The sequence below is a fragment of the Diuraphis noxia genome, unplaced genomic scaffold (assembly GCF_037042655.1).
Source record: "Diuraphis noxia isolate RWA-SAM2 unplaced genomic scaffold, SU_Dnox_SAM2 contig0005, whole genome shotgun sequence".
In the NCBI taxonomy this organism is placed as follows: Eukaryota; Metazoa; Arthropoda; class Insecta; order Hemiptera; family Aphididae; genus Diuraphis; species Diuraphis noxia.
Window position 1 is genome coordinate 21,480,968 of NW_028301715.1, and position 26,331 is coordinate 21,507,298.

A 26,331-nucleotide genomic window follows, 5' to 3' on the forward strand; every position below is an offset into this window, starting at 1 on the left:
CGATAATAGGCGACAAAATCCGATTGACAATAATAATATTCTATATATATATAAAACAAAAATGTACGCTTCAACAATAATCTTTTCCATCTTTTTGCAAATATCTACCATAAATATAAAACTTTGCATCTTTAATGCTCAGAAAATCATCCATATTATCTATTCTAAAAATTGTAGTTTTATTAGGTGTATTAAGTTGTGAATTATTCAAAGGTAAAAAAGTTTTATATTGAGATCTTTCAATATATTGATCGTATTTTTTAAAAATATTATACATTATTATTTATAATAGCAAATATATATATTTTTTTTAATATAAATGGATAAATTAATGGTAAAAAAATATATTAAAGATGATAGTAAAGAAAAATCTTTATTTGAAATACCTTCACGAGTTTTAGTGGTAGGAGCATCTGGCTGTGGTAAAACAACTTTGTTGTATAATATGATTATAAGTTATTGGATTCCATATAAAAATCTATATATTTTTACAAAAAATATTGATCAGCCAGTTTATAAAAAATTAAAAAAAATATTTGATGGAATATCTTCTATAAACATTCATTTTTCTGATGGTGATATAATATCTGTTGATGATTGTGAACCTAATTGTGTAGTGGTTATTGATGATTTTCTTTTAGAAGATCAAAAGTTGATAATGGAATATTTTATAAGATCGAGATCAAAGAATATTAGTGTTATTTATTTAACACAAAGCTATACTTCAGTAGATATAAAAACAATAAGAAATAATTTAACTGTTATAATTGTTTTTAATCAGTCAAATTATTATATTGAAAAAATATGGTCCGATTTTATTAGCAAAATTATACCATTAGACAAATTTAAACATATTTTTAGAACTTATTGTAAAACATATGATAAAAAAAATAAAATAAAAACATATGGTTTCATAACAATAGACATAATAAAAAATTTTATCTATGATAATAAAGGTAATGATATTTTAAGTATTGATGAACGATGAAAATTATTTTTTATGTAATTAATGGATATCAAACAAATTCAAAATGAATTAAAAAATAAAATTAAAAAAAATATAACATTTGAAGACCAAAACAATTCCAAGGTCGGAAATAACTTAGAAAACGAAACAGAAAAAATGAAACAATTAATTCATCTTAGACAAAATTTACAAAAAACTTTTAAAAAATCAGATTTAGAACAATCCGAAAAAAATTTAAATTTTATAAAAAAAGATGAAGATGAAGATGAAGGTGACAACAATAACACGTCCCCTCGACACCAAAAAATATCCAAAAAATAATTAATCTTAAAAAAAATTTACAAAATAACTATAGAAAAACAGTTTTAAACGATAAATATACATCAGAAGAAAAAGTAAAACATTATGAACCAATATTAAAAGCCTTATCAAATGTTGAATCATCTGTTAATGATGTTAAAGAGGTTGCTATTAAAACCGATAATGATATTCAAAAGATGATAATACCTAATCCTTATAAACCTCATAATCCAGAATTATTACGATTAACAGAAGATCAAGATAATATGAAAACACCTAAAAGTTCTCCACTAATAACAACAAATAAATCTCCTATGCCTAAAAATATAATAATATTAGGTGAAAATGCGCAAAAATATTTACCAACTTTACCAAATGAAGCTAAAGGTGTTAATCCATTTGGAATATATCATATAAGTAAAACTGATGAATTCATGATCGGAAAATACCCTATAATATTTGACTTTGATGATATAATTTTAAATGGAAAAAAACATATACTAACCCCAGGTATGTGGAGATTATTAACTCATACAGATGTTACAAAACCAGAATTTTATACAAAAGAAGATTTTGAAAATTATGAAAAAATATTAATTGAAACAGATTCAATATACCAAAATAATGATATTAACACAGGAAAACCTAAATCAAGTGGAAGTGCTAAATATAATGAAATGATTAAACCTATTTGGGAAAAAATTAAACTAACATCAACAAAAACTAAAGAAAGTAAACCAAAAACATCAAAAAAAGATAAATCACCAACACTGAAAGAATCACATAGTTTACCCAAAGGAGAAGGTTTAATAAAATATACAAATAATCCTATTGAATTTATTTATATCGATAATATAATAAAAATAATTGACAGACTATATTTTATATTAGCAGAAGAAATAGCGGGAAATTATGGTTTTCATAATGAAAAACTTGGTATTGTTCATTTGTTTAAACGAAACATGGAAACACTGATTGATACTCCCAAAAAAGGTGTTGAATATTTACTACAATCTTTGTTAAATTTACCAAAAGAAACAACAAATAAGTTAGAATATAATATTAAACAATTAATTGACAGACTACATGTTATATCATCTGCAGAAAGATCGGGAAAAAACACTTATCATGATGAAAAACTTGAAATTCTTAATTTTTGTATTAAAAAAATAGAAAAGATAATTGATATTCCCGTTAAAGGTGTAGAATACTTAATGTCGTATATTTCACATTTACCAAAGGATATTATAAAAGGTTCAGGGTTTTTTAATGATTTTTTAAATTGTTCAAAATTACCTCCGATACATTGGCCTGGATATAATTATCTAGGACCATTTACAAATTTAGATGAAAATATTCCCCCGATTAACAAGTTAGACGAATATGCAAGAGAACATGATTATTTTTATAAAGATCATAAAGATACTAAAACAAGACATATCGCTGATAAAAATTTACAACAAAAAGCAATGGAAAGGTTTTATGCTTCTGATAGTTCTTTGAATGAAAAAATTGCTGCTTTGACAACTGCAAATGTAATGAAAACAAAAAGATATTTAGGAATGAATTTAATATTTTGTATAATAAAATGCATTTTAAATTAACTGAAAACCATAAAAAAAAGTTGGCTGAAGCTCATAAAAAAAATTCTAATGCAACAATTCATATTGCTAGTGATAAAATATATAAAGGAGAAAATAAATATTATTTAGATCAAAATCAAATAGATAAATTAAAAAATGCCAAGAAGAAAAATTCTGGAGTAAGGTTGGAGATTACACCAAAGCAAATTAAAGGTGGATTTTTACCATTAATTTTACCTTTTCTAGAAGCTGCAGCAGTAGCTACTCCAGCTTTAATTGCATTGTATGATAGTTATAAAGATACTAAACATAAGAAAAAAATAGAAGAGGAAATAATTCGACACAATAAAGAAATGGAAAAAAATAAAGGTTCTGGATTGAAGACAAATAAAAAAAAAAATCGAAAAAATGATTAATTTCGATATAACAACATTTAGAAAAAACATTAAAAATTATCCAGGTTGTTATACAACTTTTTGGAGTAAAGTAAAAAATATAAATATCGAACCGTTAAGTAATTTTGATATAATAAAATTTGGAAATAAAATAAAAAATTTTAGAGGTTGTTTCATGATAAATGAATTACCTGAAAAACCTTGGTTAAATGAATGTGGGATATTTAATTTAAATAATTCTACTCAAAATGGTTCTCATTGGGTTGCATGGAAAAAAATAAAAAATTATAAAATATATTTTGATTCATTTTCGAGTACTCCTCCTCCTGAAATTTTAAATTATTTAGGTGATGATAATCTGTGGTATAACAATGACAAGTTTCAAAACTATGATGATCCTCCTATATGTGGACATTTATGCTTAGAATTTATTGACAATTATAAAAAATTTATTTAAATATAATATATTAAGATATTTTTAATAGAAATATTTTTATTAAAAAAATGATGATTATTAAAATGTTACACATACTTAAAATAATTGTATTTCACGTTCTTTGATTTTATTTTCTAACAGTTTAAAAAATGCACAATCGTTATATTTTCCATTTCTATTATTTATATCACATTTCAATATTTTCTAATATTGAAATGTTGCATTTAAATTTTCAATTATTAATATCATAAATGCCCATGACGCTCACCCGAATAAGGTGAGCGTCAAAAAATAAAAAATATTTTAATAATTATTGCAATTCAATTTTTAATTATTAATATCATACGTTTTGTAAAAAAAATAAAAAATATTTTACGAATGTATATTGCATTTAAATTTTCAATTATTAATATCATAAGTTTTGCGAAAAATATTTTAATAATTATTGCATTTCAATTGTCTGATCTTTTTACACATTGTTTTCTCTGTGATCTTTTACTGATAAAATAAAAGTGCGCCAGGAATGGTACATCTATACTACTGGCGAGTCTACTAAGTTACAAGACCGATACCGAGGTCCACTGGTTGTAACAGAGAGATTGCCTGGTGACGTCTATCGTGTGGTTGAGCTGGATAGTGAAAAAAAAAGTAGATTTGCCACTACTGCACATGTAGTGCAATTGAAGTCATGGAAGTTGTTCAATGAAGGGGAAACAGAAGATGGCGTGGAGCATGACGGGGAAGACAAGGCAAAGCTAGAGGAAGAATCAGAAACCGATCAAGTTGAGGAAGAGGACTGTGGAGGAAGCACCTGATTCGTCTGCTGAAGTTCTGATTGACCCGGGGGAAGTCTCTAGCGTGAGGGACAGTAGGCCTGTTAGGCGACGTCGACCTCCTGGTTGGCAGAGAGATTATGTCTGAATTATTAAAAATGTATAACTGTTTAAAATACTAAATATGTTTCATTATAAATTTTTTTTTTTATGTTATTTGATTTAAATTTGTTTTGTTTTATTTTGATTATTTACATGTTATTTGTAGTAACTGTGTAAAAATGTTGTAAAAAAAAACGTTATGAGATGTTGAGGGCAACATCCAAGGCAGGATGGTCGAGTGATAACTCTACCAGAGGGCGTGCTGGCGCGAGTGGCTGAGTTGTCTGGGGAAATAGAGTAGTAACCAGTAGTCGAGTTGTACTCGAGAAGAAGTGGTCTCCTGCGCTGGCTTGCGAGGACGTACCGTACCGCTATTTGTCTTGTTAAATAAATGTTATTACTAATAACTTATTAGTAATGAAATAGTTGTTGTTCGGGTACTTGTGCGTTATCGCGCCTACCGCGCGCCACATATGCGTTATCGCGACTACCTCATATTATGGGTTATTGCGAGGCCGTTTTATATGCGATTCTATTTTTTCCAGTGTCGTTACAATCGCACTTATCGCAATTTTACTAGCTGGGTAACTTTTTTGGACACTTAGTATATTTTTCTCCTGATAACTCTACCAGAGGGCGTGCTGGCGCGAGTGGCTGAGTTGTCTGGGGAAATAGTGTAGTAACCAGTAGTCGAGTTGTACTCGAGAAGAAGTGGTCTTCTGCGCTAGCTTGCGAGGACGTACCGTACCGCTATTTGTCTTGTTAAATAAATGTTATTAGTAATGAAATAGTTGTTGTTCGATTTGTTATTTTTATTTTATATTTACGCTGACTGCTTCCTAGTCAAGAAATTAACACTCCTGTCTAATGTTAAATGAATACATACAATTTGTCATAGATAGATATATTTTTTTATATCTAATAGCAGCCAGTCTTATTGAATACTTATTAGAATTAGAATATTATACTGCCTATTTAAATTATTAAAAGTTAACTCAAATTGAGATATTTTTTATGTAAATATTGAATATTATACTATGAAGTTTAAAAAATATAGGTACACACATCATATATTACTTATACCTGTGTATTTGTTGTATAATAAATTTATTTATTTTTCCCTTGAATAATGTTAAATGAATACATAAAATTTGATAAAGATAGATGGAAAAATGTAATAAAATATATTAACCAACTGTATTGTATACAATTTAATTTTTATCTAAATTAAATGGACTTTATAAAAATATAATCATGAAGTTTAAAAATGTAGGTACACAAATATATATTACTTATAACTGTATATTTGTTATATACTAAATTTATTTTTTCCCTTGAATAATTTAAATGAATACCTACAATTTAATATAGAAAAAAATTTAATAATCTAATATATTATTAAGCAACTGCATTGTAGGTATATAATTTAATTTTTATCTAAATTAAATGAACTTTATAAAAAGATATAATCATGAAGATTAAAATGCAGGTACACATATTATTATATATTACTTATAACTGTGTTCAATGTCATATACTAAATTTATTTTTTCTCCTGTCTAATGTTAAATGAATACATACAATTCGTTATAGATAGCTATATTTTTTTATATCTAATAGCAGACAGTCTTATTGAATACTTATTAGAATAAGAATATTATACTACTTATTTCAATTATAAAAACTTAGCTCAAATTGAAATATTTTTATGTAAATATTGAATATTATACTATGATAATATAACATTTTTTTATATTATTGATATCAAATATTATAAAATAATAAATATTGCGTTCGGTGATAATATTAAGCGGTGAACGAATGGATCTTCGCAGGAAAAATTCCAAATTATTCCAATATGGCGTCACTACACTGTTATCACACAATATATTTATTATCAAAAAATATAATGCTTATCATGAAATATAATGCTTATCACAAAATATATTGTTTATCACAAAATAATTTTGAATTTTTACCGCCATAATTATTACCCAACTTTAAAAAGCAGAGTATTATCGACTAACTTGATATATTTGAGATTATGTCGAAACTCTTACATTTTGAGTCTCTAAGAAAAGTTATTACTCGGGACTTGAAATAATTCATAACCAATTATGATAGGTCACAATGTATCAGGTGAATTTAATAATTACACATTTTTATTAACACTCACTTCTTTTATTTAAGGGCAGATACAACATTGTAGTAACTACAGTTTAATATTTTTGTATATTATGGATACTTTGCTTTCTATTTATATATATATATGAAAGTCCAACATACATTATGGGTGTATAAAGAATTGTGCACAATAGGAAATTCCAATCATAATGAGATAAAAGAGATCTACAATAAAGTAAAATAAAGCTATAAATTATAGCAACATAGGTACATCCAATCATAACGAGATAAAAGAAATCCAATTATTATAAAATAGAGAATGATTTAATAAAAATTCAAAATTATTTCATGATAAGCATTATATTTTGTGATAAGAAATATATTGTGTGATAACAGTGTAGTGACGCCATATTGGAATAATTTGGAATTTTTCCTGCGAAGATCCATTCGTAGCGGTGATAGTACAACTGTTCTATGGTGATAGAGACGGTATATATTTTAAGGTTATGTCGGTTAATAGTAGATTGCTGATGTGTAATAAAATGTAATTACTGTCTAGCACGATTTAAGATATACAGGTTGCGTATCAAACACCCATATTTTGACCGGTGAACTAACTATCTGAAACAGCTGTTCCCTCTACTACTAGCGCACCGTGTGGACAATTAGTTTATAGTTTATATTCCGTACTATCAAGTATCAGTTGTACTATATCTTAGCAGATAACTGTAGCAAGTGGTTGCTGGTCTTTTACTCTTTTATTACGGACCCGGGACCCGGCCCTCGTAAAACCACGATTTAAGATATACCTTAATCGTGATTCGTGGTAAAACTCAATACAACAATTAACCGGATCCCTACTATTTTATTAGAGAGTAAAATTTATTTACAAATACAAATACAAATTTCAATATTACAATAAAATTCCATTTTCAATAAATTAAAGTAAAGTAATAATATATTATTTTATATAAAGTACCTATACAAATACAATACAATATAAATACATAAACATAATAATGGTAAATACTGTTAATAAATGTACAACTTAATTATACATGATACAATAAGTATGCAATATAATTTATAAATAATAATAAAATATTGTATTTAAGAATATGACATAATACCTCGTTAAAAACAATATTGTTAAGTCGAAACTAGCTTGGACGATTTTTTTTTCATTCTGTTTTGTTTTGATTATCCATGTTGTGGCGGTCCTGGACGGATCCCAGAAAGGTGAGCGTGATGGTGTTAACAAAAAAAAAAATTAAACACACGTTGTATAGGTCGTGAATTGGTTGCGTTGTATTATTCCTTTTTTACAAAACAGAAACTATTACGACAATCAGGGATTAGATTCGAAATAACGAAAAAAAAAAAAAAACACAATGTGTGGTTTTGGTGAGAAGCGTGCGACACGGCGAGGACGGTTGGTGCGTGGTGTGCGTGTCACTCTTAGCGCGGTCGTAGAACTGGCTTGCTACCACACGGTTCGCGGTACCGGCGGTCGACATCTCCAGGCGCGCTTATCGCGTGTCGGTGTCGACCGCCGTCGATTGGCGGTTGACAGAGAGAATAGACGGCGCGGATTTCCGCGCACAGGCCGTTTGAATTCAAACGGCTATTACGCGGGACCGCGTCATACTCCCCCCCCAAACCGCCAACGACGGCGGTGTGCCAGCCAGTATCGGTGGTGCGGTGGTGTGGGTGTTGGAGTGTGGTTGTGGTGGACACCTTGTCCGCGGGCACGTTTTCCGGCTGATTACAGCGGACGTGCCCCGGCGGTGTCTGGGGAGAGATTGCCGATGTCGGCTGTGGGCACTTTTCCGGGGTTCCGGCACGTGTTTCCGGCTGGTGATAGCGGACGTGGCCCCGGCGTGTCTACTGCCGCCGAGGTGACGCCGGGAGACTATGGAACGTGTTATCGAACACGGTCTCCATGTCTTCCTCGTCACCAAGGTGCGTGTCCGGCCCGTCCAACAGTTCCGCCTCCTCTTCCGCTGATATTTCCATATCAACGGGTTGTGAGAAGGCGGTGGTCGGTTGCTCCGTGGTCCCGGCTGTTCCGGCAGGTATCACTACCTCCGGTACCGAGGTCACGGTGCGGGCCGGGTAGTTGGCTGGGGGGGCCGTGATTGGTGCCGGTTTTTCCAGGCGGAACTGCTGGGACTCTTGTTGTTTTTTCGCCCGATGGTCCCGCAGGCGCTGCTGGTTCCGGCGTTGACGGGCGTTGAAGGCTGGTACGGGTGTTGGCGTGGAGGTGACGGCTGTTGGCGTCCGCGTGGTTGGCGCGAGACGGCTGCCTACGTCGGCCGTGGGTTGTTTGGCCAGCCGTGGTGCGGGTACCGGGTGCTGCAGCAGCGGCCTGATTGGTCGTGCAGTTGTTGCCGGTCGTGACGTGGTTGTCGGCCGCGTCGTTGCCGGTACTGCCACCCGTCGGGGACTGCGTGACCTGTTTGGCCGTAGCACGGTTGTGGGAGCGCCGCTTGTTGCTCTCTTGAATACCTCGGTGCGGTCCTCCCACCCCCGTGTGTAGGCGGCCCACAACACCGGATCCCGCTGCAGCTGCGCCGTTGACATTCGCCGTACCCGTGCCGCCGTGGTGGTGTTGGTCGCCTCCTCCATGCTGGCCGCCTTCAGTAGTTGCTGGCTACGTTCCAGCAACTCGGCCGCTTGTTGGATGGCGGTTGGCGGTGTGGTCGGCCGTTGTTGGTCCATGGTAGGGCTGTTGTTCCGACTAAAATTTGTTAGATTTAGTTATGGGTTTGTTGGTGGGTGGGGTGGTGTAGGGTGGGGTTATGCTGTGATCGTCGCCCGTTTGAGACAGGACACGTGGATTTTGCGTGCGGGTTGTTGGTCCGTGAGGAACACGCCTTTACCCACGCGTCTGTGTAACTTCACCGGTCCCCACCATTTCGGTGCGAAACCGGCGTGAAATTTTTTGTGCGCGCTCGACAGGTGGTGTGCTTTGTAGTACACCAAGTCACCTGTTCGGTATTTTGTGTCCGTCTGGCCCCCTGTTGCAGGTGGTACGTCCAGTACGGCACTTTCCCGTTTCGCTCTGTCCCTATCTGTGTGCTCTATCTGGTTGTCCGCTGTCCGAGTCAGTGCCCAGTCCCCGGGTCGCTTGCCCTCTCTGCCGAGGACAAGTACCGACGGTGGGTATCCTGTCTGGTCGTTGCGTCTATTCCTGATAGAGAACAGTATGGGGGCTAACTTGGTGTCCCAGGTGTTGTGGTTCCCGTCGATGAGTAGCGTGCGTAGACCTTTTTTTATTTCCTGGTTGCGGCGCTCGACTGGGTTGGCCCTCGGATGATATACCGGAGTTGTCCAGCCCTCGGCCCCCCATCGTTCGATTGCTTTGCACATGTCATTCGATACGAACTGTGGGCCGTTGTCGCTTAAACACACACGGGGATATCCGAAACGTGAAAAGAATTCTCTTTCAAGCGTTTCGGTTATTGTCTTCGTAGTGGCTGTCCCGAGCGGGTATGCTTCGGTCCATCTACTAAACAAATCCGTGGCAACCAGTAAATATTGTTTTCCCCTACTCGTACGCGGGTAGGGGCCCATGAGATCTATGCTGATTACCTCCCAGGGGTGTCGCGGTGTTCTGGCGGCGATCGGGTCATCTGCGCGCGCGTTCAGTGGTTTTGTACACGCGCAAATGTGGCACGACTTGACATACAGTCGGACGTCGTTTTTCTGGCCGTTCCAAAAAAAACGCTGTCTTACCGCCCTGTATGTTTCTTTCCAACCTGGGTGGTTTGCGAGGACGTGGTTGTGGTATATCCAAATCACCTTTTGTGCTTTGTCGTTTGGTACGACTACGGGTGTGTGTTCGCCCAGCTTTTTCCGCAGAAGGCCGTCGGTAAAAATGTATTGGCTATTCTTTCTCGTGGCGTTTCTGGTGCTGTGCGCCGGCTCGTCCGGTATCCCGTTGTCCACTATGTCTCGTATTTTGGGGTCGTTGGCCTGCCAAGTTGCGAGCATAGTGTGTGTGATGGTGTGGTCGTTGTTTGGTTTGTCCGGGTCCGTAGTGGCGAACAGATTGTCGGCCGGTGCGCTAGTAGTGGTGTTGTGTGGTGGTGTGGGTACCCCTACTAGTCGCTCCTCGAGGTGTTCCTCGTCTACCGGTGGCCCGGGTGCCGGGTTCCGTGATAGCATATCCGGCGCCTCGTTCTGTACGCCGGGTACATGCGTGGTGTGGTAGTCCAGGTTAGCCAGTTGTAGTGCCCACCTGGTTAACTTGGAGTTTGTGTTCTTTGCTCGGTGGAACCATGTTAGTGCTGCGTTGTCCGTGTAAAGATCAAAACGGCGAGCTTCCAAATATGGTCTGAATTTGTCGATTGCCCAAATTATCGCGAGACACTCGCGTTCAACCGCGGCGTACCGTTTCTGTGTGTCACTAAACTTCCTGCTTGCGTAGGCGATTATCCGTCTTTCGTCCGGTCTGTCACCCCGTTGGAAAAGGACGGCACCTGCTCCTATTTCGCTAGCATCCGTTTGTAGGCAGAACGGTTTTCCGTAATCCGGTGTCGACAGTTTTGGCGAGTCGCACAAGGCGCGTTTTATTGTATCGAATGCCGCCTGTTCGGTCTCGCTCCATGACCATTTGGTACCCTGTTTGAGCCGGTCTGTTAGTGGCGCTACGGTGTCCGCGTAGTTGTCGACAAATTGGCTGTACCAGTTGCAGACGCCCAGGAACTTCCGTAGGTCCCTAACTTTGGTTGGTGTTGGGAACCGCATGATGCCTTCTAGTTTCTCCGGTTGCTTGTCTATGCCGTCGGAGGTGACTAGGTGTCCGAGAAATGATATTTCGGTTGATCCGAAACTGCATTTTTCGGTGTTGCATGTTAACCCGTGTCTCTGTAGACGTTCCAGAACTTTGTCCAAGTGGTACTGGTGTTCGTCCGTAGTGTTTGAAAACACCACTATATCATCAAGATATACGCGGACGAACTCATCCAGGTACCCTCTCAGTACTTCGTTCATTAAACGTACAAAGGTCATGGGGCTGTTCTTAAGGCCAAAGGGAAGGACTCGGAATTGATACAGACCCCGACGCGTCCGGAATGCCGTGTATTTTCGAGCGTTTTGGTTAAGTGGTACTTGCCAGTATCCCGACTTAAGGTCCAAAATGCTAAATATTTTTGCGCCTCGCATTTGACGTATCAACGTATTGAGGTCCGGCATTGGATAAGCGTCGGACTCAGTGACGTCATTGAGTCGTCTGTAGTCGATGCACAGTCGGGGCGATCCGTCTTTCTTTTTTGCTAAGACGACGGGTGCGGCCCATGGTGATGTGCTTTGCTCCACAAGTCCCTGTTGTTCCATATCCTGTACCATGGTGTCGATTGTGGCCTGTTTTGCCTGCGGGTAGGGATATGGTTTGAGTGCTATCGGTGTTTGGTTCTTCAGGAGTATGTCGTGTTCGATTAATTTGGTGCGACCTACGTTGCCGCTGAAAACGTCCGGGTAGTTGCGAATTACTTCGGTTATTTTCGCGCGCGTGTGTATGTCACCATGTATTACCAAATTATCGATGTCTGGTGTAGGGTGGTGGTGGCTTTTCCGACCCTTCCAGCATGCCGTTGTTCTCCTATGTGTACCAAGGTGGATCGTGCTCGTTGTGTAGTCCCAGGTGACTTCGTTGTGTACGAGGAAGTCGTGTCCTAGGAGCATGTCGCAGTATAGGTTGTCCAGAATGGCTGCAGTGAAAGTGACCGTTAGGTCTCCGATCCTGGCTACGAATGTGGCGGTACCACTTGTCATTGTGGTGTGTCCGTCCGCCATTCGTACGTGTGTGGATTGTCCTTGGTGTGGTGTGCCAAATGTGTGTGCAATGTTCGGGCTTACATATGACTTTTGTGCTTGTGAATCGAGTAACGCTGTTACGAAGCCTGACCTAAATTCGAGCTCGACCGCGGGGGTCGGAATTTTGTCGGGGCATGTTCGCTTTTCGTTCCTCGTCGTTGGTTGTGTACTGTAGCGGGGCAACTGGTTCTGAACCGCGTTTCCGGTGCTCTGGTGAGCGGTTTGCACCGCCATTATCAGAGCGTCCGGTTCGGTTGCCTCTGTGCTACTTGTGTGTTCCAACGGTGCACGCGTGAATTTCATAGTAGTGGTCTGTGTGTTTGTGTGTGGTGATGACGACCTACTACTTAATGAAATTATGTGTGTGTGGGCGGGTGATATATCTGATGACGCCGAGCTTGTTGATGCGCGTTTGACAGTTATATCCCCGTCCGTAATGCCGAGTGTTGCTGGTGGTGGCGTTGTTGTGTGTGTGTGTGTGTGTGAGACGGCGGCGCGGACAAATGTCCGCCGACTCAGTTGCCGTTTCCCGACGCCGGTGTGTACCCGGGGCAGTCACTGTTCCAGTGAGGCCCTCCGCAGTATTTGCACGGGTTGGGCGGTAGTGGCTTTCCAGCTGTACCGTCCCGTGCTCGCTGCTGGTTTGTCGGCCGTGTTGCACGGGCTTGTCCGATCTTTTTATATTCCGGTTTCGGTTGCGGTCGAGATAGCGGTGGTGGTGGTGTCTGTTCCGGTGTGTAATCCAGGATTCCAGCGATCCGGCGAAGGTCGGCGAATGTCGCTGGTCTTTGCAGCCGTATGTGCGTGCGGTATTCGTCTCGCGTTAATCCGGTTATCGTACTGACTAGCTGTGGTTCAGGTAGCCCGGTGTTGATGCGGCGCGCGAGTTGATTTTTTTTAATCACGAATTCCGTCAGTGGCTGCGTCGGCGTTTGTCTAACCGATACTATCTCGGCCCGCAGTCGAGATTGTATGTCCGCGTTGTCGAACTTTTCTAAAAATTCGGCGCGGAACTCATCCCAGGTGAGGTCCAGTAACCTGATGGTGTCCCACCATGTACTGGCTGCGCCCTTTAACTGCGGTTCAATAATGTTTGTCCAGCCCGACCTATCTATACGTGACTGGTATAGTATCGATTCCGCCTTATGTATGAACCGCACCGGGTCCTCGGGTGTGGTTCCGTGGAACTCTGGCAGTGAAAATCTCGCTGTACGTACGTCGTCGTACGGTATCAGTATAGACTGCTGCGGTTCATATGTGTGGGTTGGTGTTGGAGCATTGTGATGACACGCCGTATTTTCAAATCGTACTGACCGGTCGGGTGCGTGTTCGGGTCGTTGATAATCCGTGGCACGTGATTCGCGTGTCGCGGTGTAACTTGATCCGTGGTCCGTGGTGGTCGACGTGTTTGTGTGTGTGTGTGTGCCCGCGCGAGTGTTATCGGTCGCCGATGTTTCCGGCGTGCTCCGGTGTTGTCCAGATAACATCGTGCTGTGGAGGCGGGACGGTGATGGTACCTCCGGTTGTCGTTCCGGTGTTTGTTGAGACATGCCCATCTCCAGGCGTCGCATCGTCTCTGCTATGCGACGCTGGTCGTCACCAAAACGCATCATGCAGCTCTCGAGCATGGCCAGTCGCGACTCCAAACTGTCTGCACGCGTCGGTGTCGTTGTCGGTTGCTGCGCCTCCTGCAGTATGCCGCGGGCCCGCCTTATCAGGTCCGTGGCTTGTTGATTGTTTTGAGTGGGTGGCGGGTTGGTGATGTTCTGCGGCTGGTGGTTGTCCGTGTGGTCGTCCGCTGTGTTCTCGGTTAGTCCGGCGTGGTGCGTCTGACTCGTGTCCGAGTCACTTGCGGCCGCCCTCATGGTCTCCATCGGCTGAAACCGGATGGAGTTGGCCTGCAGATCCATGTCCGCGAAATGCTGGGTCAGCCGGATTTCGAGGGCGTCTTTCGCGCCCCCTTCCGGTAGCCCGCGCTGTTTACATTCGTAGCGGAGCTCCGCAACGGTCAATTCGTTTATGTATTTTCCCGACATCTCGTCAGGCTGTGTTTCCGGTGTTGTTGATGGGGAAAATAGTAAACACACTATACAGCGATTGTTGTTGTTGTTGTGCTGTTGACCGCTTATCGGTGCTATTTCCGTCCGAATGTAGGTCAGTGGGTCTGTTGTTGTGCGCGCCGGGGTGATTACACTAACCGGTTTTCGCAGCGTATGTCGCGGTTGCGCGTGTGAGCGCTGTCCGGTCGACTATCGCGACTACGAATGCGGCGGCAGTTATTTGTATCTCCGTCCCGGGTGATCGCGGATGACGTTGCGGGTGGTGGTGCTTGGCGGTGGTTGTGAGACTTTGTCGCGCTCTAGCGTTCCTACCTATCCTACTCCGTGTGTTTGCGGTGTCGCGCGCGCTGAGATCGGTGCGTCCGTAAGTCGGGCGGCGTGGTCGGTCGGTCGTTACGTGCTTTGTGGTTATGTTACGTAACGCCGGGTTTTTCCGTTACCGCCTGCAAACCACGTTTGCGTCGTATGGGATCGGGGATTTTTCCGCGAGTTGCACAACAGGGAAATGTAATGGGGGTAGTATGGGGTAAGTTAAGATAAACAGTGTTTACTTACCGGTGATTCCTGTACGGGGAGCCAAATTGTGGCGGTCCTGGACGGATCCCACAAAGGTGAGCGTGATGGTGTTAACAAAAAAAAAAATTAAACACACGTTGTATAGGTCGTGAATTGGTTGCGTTGTATTATTCCTTTTTTACAAAACAGAAACTATTACGACAATCAGGGATTAGATTCGAAATAACGAAAAAAAAAAAAAAACACAATGTGTGGTTTTGGTGAGAAGCGTGCGACACGGCGAGGACGGTTGGTGCGTGGTGTGCGTGTCACTCTTAGCGCGGTCGTAGAACTGGCTTGCTACCACACGGTTCGCGGTACCGGCGGTCGACATCTCCAGGCGCGCTTATCGCGTGTCGGTGTCGACCGCCGTCGATTGGCGGTTGACAGAGAGAATAGACGGCGCGGATTTCCGCGCACAGGCCGTTTGAATTCAAACGGCTATTACGCGGGACCGCGTCAATGTAAGTAAATTGTCTCATTCTTATAATAAATATTAGTAAGAATATAATTTTTATGTAAATTGCAAGGAAAATATATGGTAGAATAACTTTAAAAAAATTCTTTTTAGAATACTAAATTTGCTTTTATTAATCTCGTTACAATAAGGAACACAACACATCTTAACCATTTTGTAAGTAGATATTTTAAAAAGCTAGACTTTTAAATAACAATTAACAAAATTAATAATGTTTATGCCTTATGAATGTACCATAATTTATGTAGAATAGAATCAGGATTCAACATATCTCATAATTCATATTGGGATATTGCCATGAATTAATTGGTATAAAATACCTATATAATAATGAAATATTATATTTTAATTCATGTTAAAATATCATGAAAGAAATGCAAAAAAACGCGGTAAATTTTACCCGTGGCTTAGTACGCGAAACTGTGATTAAGGTAATGATATTAACACATTTAAACCACTACGAGCGCTAGTGATTCTGGGCTCTCAGCTGTTTCAGATAGTTGGTGACCCAGTCATCATAAAGCACTATTCGTTATAGGCCGATATTCAACCTGTAAATCTTAAATCGTGCTGTCTAGTGATAGTGATACTATCTTATAAATATCATATAAACATAGATAATATTATCATAAAAACTATATTATTATAATGATGATGTGTTTAAATCATTGTTATTCTGTTTCTAGTTTTTTTTTTTAAATATAGGAGTAAAGATTAAAAGTTTTAATAAAATAATAAAATAGGTACTTACATAGTTAGTATTGAAGTATTCTAAGTCTGACTGATGACTGTTTTCTGAGTCTGGCTGGCGGTTGCTCTTCACTGTTGTTGAAGATGTTTTTGTGTTTTTGATGGTAGGTAACTGTTTTGCTGGAGAGTCGAGGATGGTTGCTGTTCTGATAGCTTCTTGGTCTGTTAGAGCTGCTGGTGAACTGATGATTTTATGTTTAAAAATTTGGTGTTTTATACTAGAGTTTAACCCTCTCTTTGAACGTTGAATATTAGGTACCTCTAATAATCCTGAGGTGATTGTACATTATATTACTTAATACCATTCTCTTTTGTCCATGTAAGAACATGTTTGTAGTCTTTTATGCAAATTCTTATTACATTATTATATGAGAAGTCTATTTGAATATATACATTCTAATTTATTGTAAATTATATTTGATATTTTAACCAGTTCATATAATGTCATGTTCATATATAATCATTTTTTTTTGGAAATGTTTTTCAGGTCATTGCTATTAACCTTTAACGTTTTTATATCTGAAATCCGGTCCATACTAATTATTTTTTGATTCTAATAAATGTTAATATTATATATATTATACTATTATTGTTTATATTACATATTTGTTGAAAAGTCTTTTGAGGTCATTAACGTTTCTATATAAAATCTGATTTTCAAGGCGGGTGATTGTTTTAGATCCTGTTTCTTTAATAATTCATATAATGCCACTTGTGTTCATGTAAAACAAGTTTGTAGAAAGGTTTTTCAAGTCATTGCTATTAACATTAGCATTTTACATATAAAATTATTGTGGTAGTAGCTAATATCTGTGTATAAAAAACCAGTGTAAAACCATTAACGTTCATCAGTCTTCAAGATTTCAATTCAGTCCTCAACACAGTCTACAACGCAGTTCAAAAATGTCTTATAGAACATCAATTATTTCTTCAGAATCAGAGGTAAGTAAAGTTTTTTTTAAAACCCAAATAACAAATTGGAGGTCAGTCGTAACACTACTCAACGTTATGGTTATAATTATTAAGAAACATACATAAAAATAAAATATATTTCTTTTAGATATCGGTTATAAAACCACTTGTACATTTTTAAATAAAAAAAAAAATACATTATTTTTTATGTTTCATAGAATGAACATTTCAGTGGATCCGTTGACTCTAAATTTAAACCATTAGAATCAACATATAAAACAAAAACCACTTTAAAACGTGGTGTTGAGAAGACGATTGAAAAAAAATATATGAAAAAGAAGCAGATGAAAATGGTTGGTTAAATTATTTTTTATAATGATCACATAAATTCTTTTTCCTTTTTTTAGAATGCGTCATACAGAGACAATGTTGGTGATCGTTTAAGATCAGAAGAATATGATGAGGAAGTTTTCAATTCGCTAACTTTTCGACAAGGTGACGGTTTAATTACGATAAAAACTACATTTGAGGAGAAGCCAACAGATTACTGGGTGATAACACATTATAAATGTTCAAATATTGAAAATGTTCCAGTTAAGGATAGGTAAATAATTTATCATCAATTTACTTTTTTTTAACTATTGTTAATCTTTTTCAATAGGTATTTTTATTATCACTTCATTTCATGATTTAAAAAAAAAAAAAAATTATAGGTGGAAGTTTAGTGAAGCTGGTGTTAAGTTGTATACAAGCGAAAAGTCAAAAGACCAGACATTGAATGTTAGCTTGAATCAGACCATGCAGTCAATATTTGACACGATGCTACAAGACCCAGGACGTCGTACAATCAAAAGTAAAATAATAGGCTAATTATTATATGTTTTTTTTTTTTTAAATGAGTTTTTTATTGAATAAACAATACAATATATTATATAAATATTTATTTATTTTATACTATTAAATCCTGAAGTATTAAGTCTGACATTGTATTAAAATGGTACTGTAATATTTCATATAGGAATGATGTGTCATCGTTTTGCAGATGAGTGTAATAACTAAAATCATAGTTTTGTATATACTGGTTTGTGAATTCATTTCTCTGACAACTGATAGGTAGACCACGGACGTCGTTTTTTATTAGATCGTAAGCTGTGTTAAATGTAGCTTGGTAACTTGGTAGACGTTTCTGTTTTTCTGCAATGTAGAGGTCTACACAATGTTGAAGCTGACAAGCTGTTTAAGTCTACATAAATCTATATGTGATAAAGTGATATAATCATCATTGATATGTAAAGTAATTGAACTCTGCTTAACATTAGTTGAATATGTAAAGTTATCAGATATTTTTGTTCGTCTACATCTGGTGTGTAAATTATTAGAGTAGGATAAAAAAGACAGTTCAGAAACCACCGCCACCGCCACCGCCACCGCCGGTCGCGTACATACGTGACGTATATCCCCGCCTCACCCGCTGATGCCACCGCCCGCCACCTCCACCGCCGCCGCCGCCGCCTCCAACGAATCCCGATCGTGCGCGTGCGCGATTTATAATCAACAAATATTTTATCATTTGTTATCAGATATCAGTTATCATTTATTTAACCCAGTGGATCACACGCGTGATTTTTATAATTTGTTATCAATTTCCTGTTATCATTTGTTATCAGATATCAGTTATCATTTGTTATATATTTATTTAACCCAGTGGTTATTATATATAAATAAATTATAATATAAATTATATATAAATAACATGCGTGATTTTTATCATTGTTATACATTATTATTGAAATATGCCATAGCCGTTTCTACTAGCAAATTAAGCACGTTGGGCGTTGTATTTACAATAAGAGACATTAATAGATATATTATCCGTATTCAATTAAATCATTCCACTTGGACATTAGTGATTTTTAACTGCCAAATGGTAGTAATAATCACAAATAAATGTCTTCTTAATGTACCCTATCGGTCGCCTGGATCGCCACCGTATTGTCATTACCTGTCATCACTTAAAGGATAATTATTAAAGGATAAATATTCACACACACACACCACCTGGACATTAGTGATTTTTAACTGCCAAATGGTAGTAATAATCACTAATAAATGTCTTCTTAATGTGCCCTATCAGTCGTCTGGATGTCGCGGACTCTTAATAGCCGCTAATATATATATTGTCCCCACCTATTAAAGTGACTCCTGACTAAAAGAGCCGGTAGCCGTTTAGTCCGTCTACTGCGTTACACCGTTGTGCACGTATTTTTTTTCTCTCCAAGTCTTTAAAATTTTTAGTGAGTTACAAAGTGTTTAATATTCTTTTTAAATCAGTACGTTTTAAACCGGTGTACGCTTCGTCTTCAAATTTTTTTTTGTGAATTTTAAAGTATTTTAATCATGGCTGGTTCAATTGGAAACATGGCTGCAGTGTACAAGAAGAATTTCACATATGTTCCACCATCACCACCGGCTGACCTCATCGAAACTACATGCTACACACTGGATTTTGCGAACCGTAAATTTGTGCATATCGGTATTGATCCGAGCGAAAATTACGAAGTCTTTGTAAATGTATTAACTTCATCACGTCACGTTAAAATATTGCCTGATTTTCTCCAGCGTATATTTTCACTGATGGGTAATATACTGTCATTCGTATTGGATCAGACACTAAAATATAAGCGTACGATATTTTTGGAAACCGAACTTTATAAAATATCCAGTATGGTGTACGGAGGAGAAAATGTGCTAGTGATTGAGTCAAAAATCGAAAGCGGATGCAGGGTACTCTTGAATCGGGCCGACCTTATTCGTCTTCAATATCTCGAATGTTGTATTTTCGACACTATTGTAAGGAAAACAATATACACTGCTCAATTAGTTATAGTAGTTGATTGTTGATTACGTGAAATTATATTTATGTGTCCAAAAAAAACTGTTATGCCTCAATAAAAATTGATGAACATCGAAGAACTGTGTTAGAAATACGTGGAGAACATACGCATCTCAAATTAACGGATTCGGAGATAGAAATACACGAAGTCAAATTGAGAATTATAAATTTTTTTTTTTTTTTTATAAATAACTTTGTAAGAGCAAAATTGATTCGCTTTAACAACAACTAATATATTTTTGTTAAATATGTACTTAGGTTATAGAAACATTGAAAGAAATACAGACAGAGACCTATGTTAAAATTAAAGATATTTCTAGAGGTATTCATCATGTACAGCGGGCACCAGAACGTCAAAAATTAGACTACATTAATAAACATTAGCTTAAGTATACTTCCGGTGAAATAAACAGGTTTCATTTTGTTAAAATAATGGGACATTATAATATACCCAGTATTGATTTATAATATTATGAAAATCATTACATTTAAAATCAAAAACTATTTTATCATATAATATTTATTTTCAATTTAATTCTAATCAAATTATATTTATATTTTAACTATGACTGTGGAATGTGCCAACAAAATTGTTCATTTTAATATGACGTGTATTTGTATAATTATTATGACTGCAATTCAATTTATTTGAATTATTTGTATTTATTTATTACATATGATTTGTGAAAATCATTACATTTGCAATTAAAAAATAATTTTTTATACAATTCTATTGTTCAGCATGTTGATGCGCATTTGATGTATGATAATTTGGTGCAGGTAAAACGGGCAATGCGCAAACGATTATTAGCGTTGATGCACAAATGATGTACGATATTTTAGTACAGGTAAACAGACGATGCGCAAATGATATACGGCCGATTTTTATATTGTTTTATACAGCGCATCTGCTTATACAAATCCTCGTTTTTCCTGTTTTATTAAATACAAATTTGTTTAGTAAAATCACAAAAAAAGTAGAAAAAGTAAGATTTTTGAAACACGTACAAAGATATTTAATACGATCGCGTAACGATAACTTATTGTATAATGGTCGCCAATAGTTAACAATAATAAATAATGGAATGTCGAGTAAACATACATTTATATACGTACTAATATGCAATAACCATTTTTTACCGGAAACCGGACTCACGAATAGCCGGCTACTCGCGGCCAGTATCCGGTACATGGTATAGCCACAAAACAATACCGTTGAAAATTATTTAACATGGTAGTGCTATGGACTAGCGTCCCGCATTACATAGTTCACGGTCAACTAGGTACCAGCCGCATCAATCTAGGGAAGGGTGCGACGATCCTTGTAAATGTAGGAGAGACAGCATTTCTGGAAATCATTAAAATTAGGGACATACTAAATCATGGGAACAGACGACTATAAAAATGTCCTCAATAAGGGTGCACAAGACGTAGTTTTATGCATCATTACAAAAGTTCAAAGAACCAAATGTTTAAATGTAATATTATAATATATACTCTTAATGTTAATTATAATATCAATCGCTAAGGTCTGCAGCTGCACGGGATGCACATTTGGCTTGTATGTGGGCGAGTAACATTTCCGTCAGTCTAGATAATTATACCACATCCGTGAGAACAGCGACAAGAACGAGTAGACTATGGGGAGTAGATGGTAGCACTATATAAGGGACCCCGAAACGGCCTGTATTCAGACGCGACTTGACCAGACTAGCCAGAGCACCTTCACGCCAGTCTGTTGTTTAATTTAATTCATTGGACTTAGAAAATTTCTTATAAACAATATTTTGAACTTAGAAAATATTCGAATCAAACCGAATTTATTCTATCATTCAGAATACTTAACTTACATTCAGCTTTCATGTTATAAATAAATATATGTTTTATCACAATAAATAAACAATTAATCTAATTAAGAAGAATTCTACGTTGTGTAATTAACTCAAGAGTCACCTTCCAACCATCATCCTTGACTACTGATACCTGTAGGCGACGTGATCACTACATCTGGCGCAGTCGAGTACGGAACCCTAAGAAGAACATCAAAAAATTCAAGAGGAGAGAAAGCAGAATTTTTCGCAAAAAATAAATTTTTTCGAAAATTTTGAAAAATTCCACAACTTCGAGTCAAGAATTTCACGGAGGCAGTTCGACAGAATCACCGTTGGGGAACTGATCACTTTCCAACAACTCCGAGGGTCAAAAGAATCTACGTAGAGGTCAACAGTCGATAGCGCAGGAAAATCAGCTTCAGTCAAGATGAACCAAAATACGAAGACGACAGTATTGTGAGTTATAATTTTTGTGTAGTATTTAAGAGAATGTTTTTGTAAGCTTTGTGGGGTCGCGTCTCCTTTAGATTTTTTAGGATCTATCGTATAAAACACTTTTGGTGTGTGCACCTACACCACCATTAGAACATTAAATTCATAAATATATTATTTTTATATATAAATATAAATTAAATGATTAACTCAGATAATATATATACGTTTAATGAATATTATTGATTAATAATATAATAAAATAAACAGGCATAAAAAAAAAAAAAAGAAAAAAAAAAAAACCTAGGTAAAATAAAATAAAAGGATAACGTTATAACGAGAAATAATTTAATGAGAAATAATTGAGTATTGATAAATGAAAATAAGTGAATTGATAAATTTGAAGAATATTAAAAGATATATATATATAAATAATTGAGAATAATTGAGATTTTTAGTAAGGCAAGAAATAAGACCTTAGATTATAAAGTAATTGGGATATTGATAATTGTGATTTTTTGAGAAGGCAAGAGGTAAGACCTTATGATATATAGTAATTGAAATAAATAATAGTGATTTTTTTGGAAGGCAAGAGGTAAGACCTTATATGTTGATAATTGAGAATTAATTTGGAATTTTAGAGAAGGCGAGAAAATAAGTCCTTAGTTTTATGAATAAATATTGAGAATAATTATGAGATTTTGTTGAAAAAGATATATATAATGTGTGCGCGCACAGTTTATTGAGAATAGATATTGAATATATAGTAAAAAGGAAATTATAGAAAAATGATGAATAAATGATAAATGATATATGATAAATGATAAATGATAAATGATAAATGATAAATGGTAAATGAATAATTGAAGTATAGAGAAAATAATTGAGAATAATAAGAAATAAAATTTTGAAGTGAAAGAAAGTAATATTAGGACCGGTCCGAATTAATTTTAAATAGTATATAATATTAGATATAAAATAATATATAATATTAAATAAATATAATAGCATAAATATAGTCCACATTAAGTAAAAATAGTATAATAAATAAATTAAAGTAGTCTAGAATAAGTTATAATAGTTTAAATAAATTTGAATTAGAATTATTAATTAAGATTTAATAAAAATAATAATAAATAAGTTTATAAGTAGTTTTGCGATATATTAATTTAATTATTTTATTTGGAGTAATTAACCAAAAGATAAATAATTATAACATAGAGGCGTAATATTTAATAGTAGTAATGATATAATTAATGCGTTAGTGTGAGTGCAGTTTATAGTAAAACTGATATAAAATAAATACGTACTATAAAACAAAAACATCGCGGAACACGATTTTTTTTTAATATAATAAATGAGTGTTACGGAATCGAATAAATAATAAAAGTAATATTGAGTATAGAAATCGAAGTTGAGAATAAAGATATTTAGAAAATAAAATATATTAAATATTATATAGTTGAATAAATAAATAAGAATAAATATTAGAAAGTTATTGAGGGAAGAATAAATGTTATTTTTATGAAATAAATAAAATTATTTTTCAAAGTTTAAATGAATAAAAAATATATTGATGAATAAAAATTCAGGGGAAATACAAGATATTTTGACAGGAAGCATATTAGTAACATCTGACGACGAAACTAGAGACGTAGGTGTTCAAGTAGACAACAACGAGGGGGCTGTAGTAGTCCAAACAAAGACAAATATCGTAAAAACAGAACAAACATTAATTAATTTAGATATACCAGAAGAGTATAAATATTCACAAGATTGTGATAGGGAAAAATATTTAAGAGCAGTTAAAGATAAAGAATTTTTAAATTTAACTTTTAAGTCTTTAAGTCCAGCAAGTGATAGTGATAGTACAATAAAGAAACGAACAGGTTTACGAACTGACAAAGGGGTAGTACACGTACAATTACCAAACATAACTCGAACGAAAAAAATAAAAACAATGGCTGAAATGGATATAGATAAAGCCACAGCTTTGATTCCGGTGTGTACAGGAGCAAAGAATGTATCAGAATTTATTAATACATGTGATATCGCGGTAAAATCGGTAGATAAAAGTAATTTACCATTATTAATAAAAATAATAAACTCGAAATTAGCAGGTAATGCACTAGAGGCAACAAAATATAGGGACACAGAAAAATGGGAGGATATAAAGTCAATTTTAAAGGGAGCATTTGAACATAGAGCATCTGAGAGAACGTTAACAATAGGATTAAATTTCGCGCGTATGAAAGAAAATGAGGACGTAACCAGTTTCGCAGGACGAGTTGAGGAATTATTTTATAAATTATGTAAGGAAGGTTCGAAAGATATGACAGAAGAGGAAAGCAAAGTATATAAAAAACAACTTAAAAATCAAGCATTAATAATTTTTGTAAACGGTTTACCGAAACATTTAAATTTAGCACTAAAAGCTAGGGATCCGAAAACGTTAGAAACTGCTATGCAATTCGCAAAAGATGAGGAAATGGAACATAATGCTAACTTACAAATGGAAAAATTACAAAAAGATTTAGAAAAACAAAATTTAAACGGAAATAGTAATACATCGGGAAATAATTTCAAACAAAATAATAATAGTCAAAATTTTAATCGCGATAACAATAACTATGGTGGTCAGAATAACGGATATAACAATAATAATAATAATAATTTCAGACGTAGTAACGGTTATAATAATTTTAATCGAAGTTTTAATCGTGGCAGATATAACGGGTATGGACGACAAAATTTTGCTAATAATAATAATCAGCGTTATAATAATCAGAATATGACAACTAATAATAATAATAATAATAGTAGGTAAAAATAATTATGTCGAGTTTGGCAGCCAAACGGCTCTACGCCATCGCCATCGCCATCGCGCATCGCTGCGTTACGACGATTGGAGCAGTCAATAACGATATTATGAACGAATTCCAAAACAAACACGTACTTATTGATCACTGTCAAAGTCGTCGTGTAATCGCTGCTATAACTCGTTTCGGAGTGTTTTTTTCTAAACATTTTTAGCACACGGTTACACGTCATCGTCCTAGCGAAAACCACGTGTGTCAACGGATTTCAAAACTTCGTCAGGACGACAATATACTACTATTATTATTATTACATACGTTTATAAGGCAGCGCATAATAATATAACATCGTACCCACACACACATACATATGTATTTTATATATTTAATAAATATGTGACAAAAATATAACCACCTAACAGGCGGCAGCGACGACACCTTACAGACGGCAGCAGGTTTTGCTCAAGACAACAAATACCATCATGCGACCTTGTTTTTTTTTTTTTTTTATTATACAATATCATAACATAATATAATATAATATATTATGTATATATATTATATATAAATATATGGCACACATCTTCCGATGCCGACGACGCGAGGGCGCCGCCACGCCGGAATTCCGTGCCGTCTTCGTTTCCCACAAACTCGTTTGTGTTATAATATAATAATTAAATACCTACAAATAAATAATTATAAGAATTAAGAATAATATATTTTGAATATCCAAAATATTATGTTCCATATTGCTGTTGGGATGAGCGTTAACGTATGCCGAACGAAGTTGGCGGTGTATCTTATACGTACGAATTGTAAATAATTAGTTTGATATTGAACGAGTTGGTTGAAATTTTAGTCGTTTTCTGGTGGTAATCTATATGAGTTTTTTAATTTTTTTTCTTAAATCTGGTTATTCCAAGCAAAGTATTAATTGTAATCATGCCGATAGTAGTAGGCGCTCTTTGGACAATTTGGATATTACAAAATGTATGGAAACTGGTATTTATCAGTTTTTAATTTATTTTTTACAAAAACTAATACCTTTATGCATTTATATTAACAAAAAAATTGAATATAATATAACATAATTGCATTTTTAA

General features: G+C 35.9%; 2 protein-coding genes and 1 pseudogene across 2 annotated transcripts; 1 reads left to right on the forward strand and 2 right to left on the reverse strand.

Annotated features, from left to right (window-relative positions):
* Positions 1-26,331, reverse strand: part of LOC149055040 (zinc finger MYM-type protein 1-like) — a 144,968-nt pseudogene that overhangs the window by 85,033 nt on the left and 33,604 nt on the right.
* On the reverse strand, positions 8,340-9,579 carry LOC149055053 (uncharacterized). Its single transcript, XM_089229390.1, has one exon. It carries the CDS (start codon positions 9,399-9,401, stop codon positions 8,565-8,567), a length of 837 nt encoding a protein of 278 aa, XP_089085516.1. The 5' UTR covers positions 9,402-9,579; the 3' UTR covers positions 8,340-8,564.
* On the forward strand, positions 16,986-18,163 carry LOC149055054 (uncharacterized). The gene is made up of 4 exons (XM_089228981.1): positions 16,986-17,285; positions 17,474-17,608; positions 17,663-17,859; positions 17,969-18,163. Exons 1-4 carry the CDS (start codon positions 17,247-17,249, stop codon positions 18,123-18,125), a joined length of 528 nt encoding a protein of 175 aa, XP_089085107.1. The 5' UTR covers positions 16,986-17,246; the 3' UTR covers positions 18,126-18,163.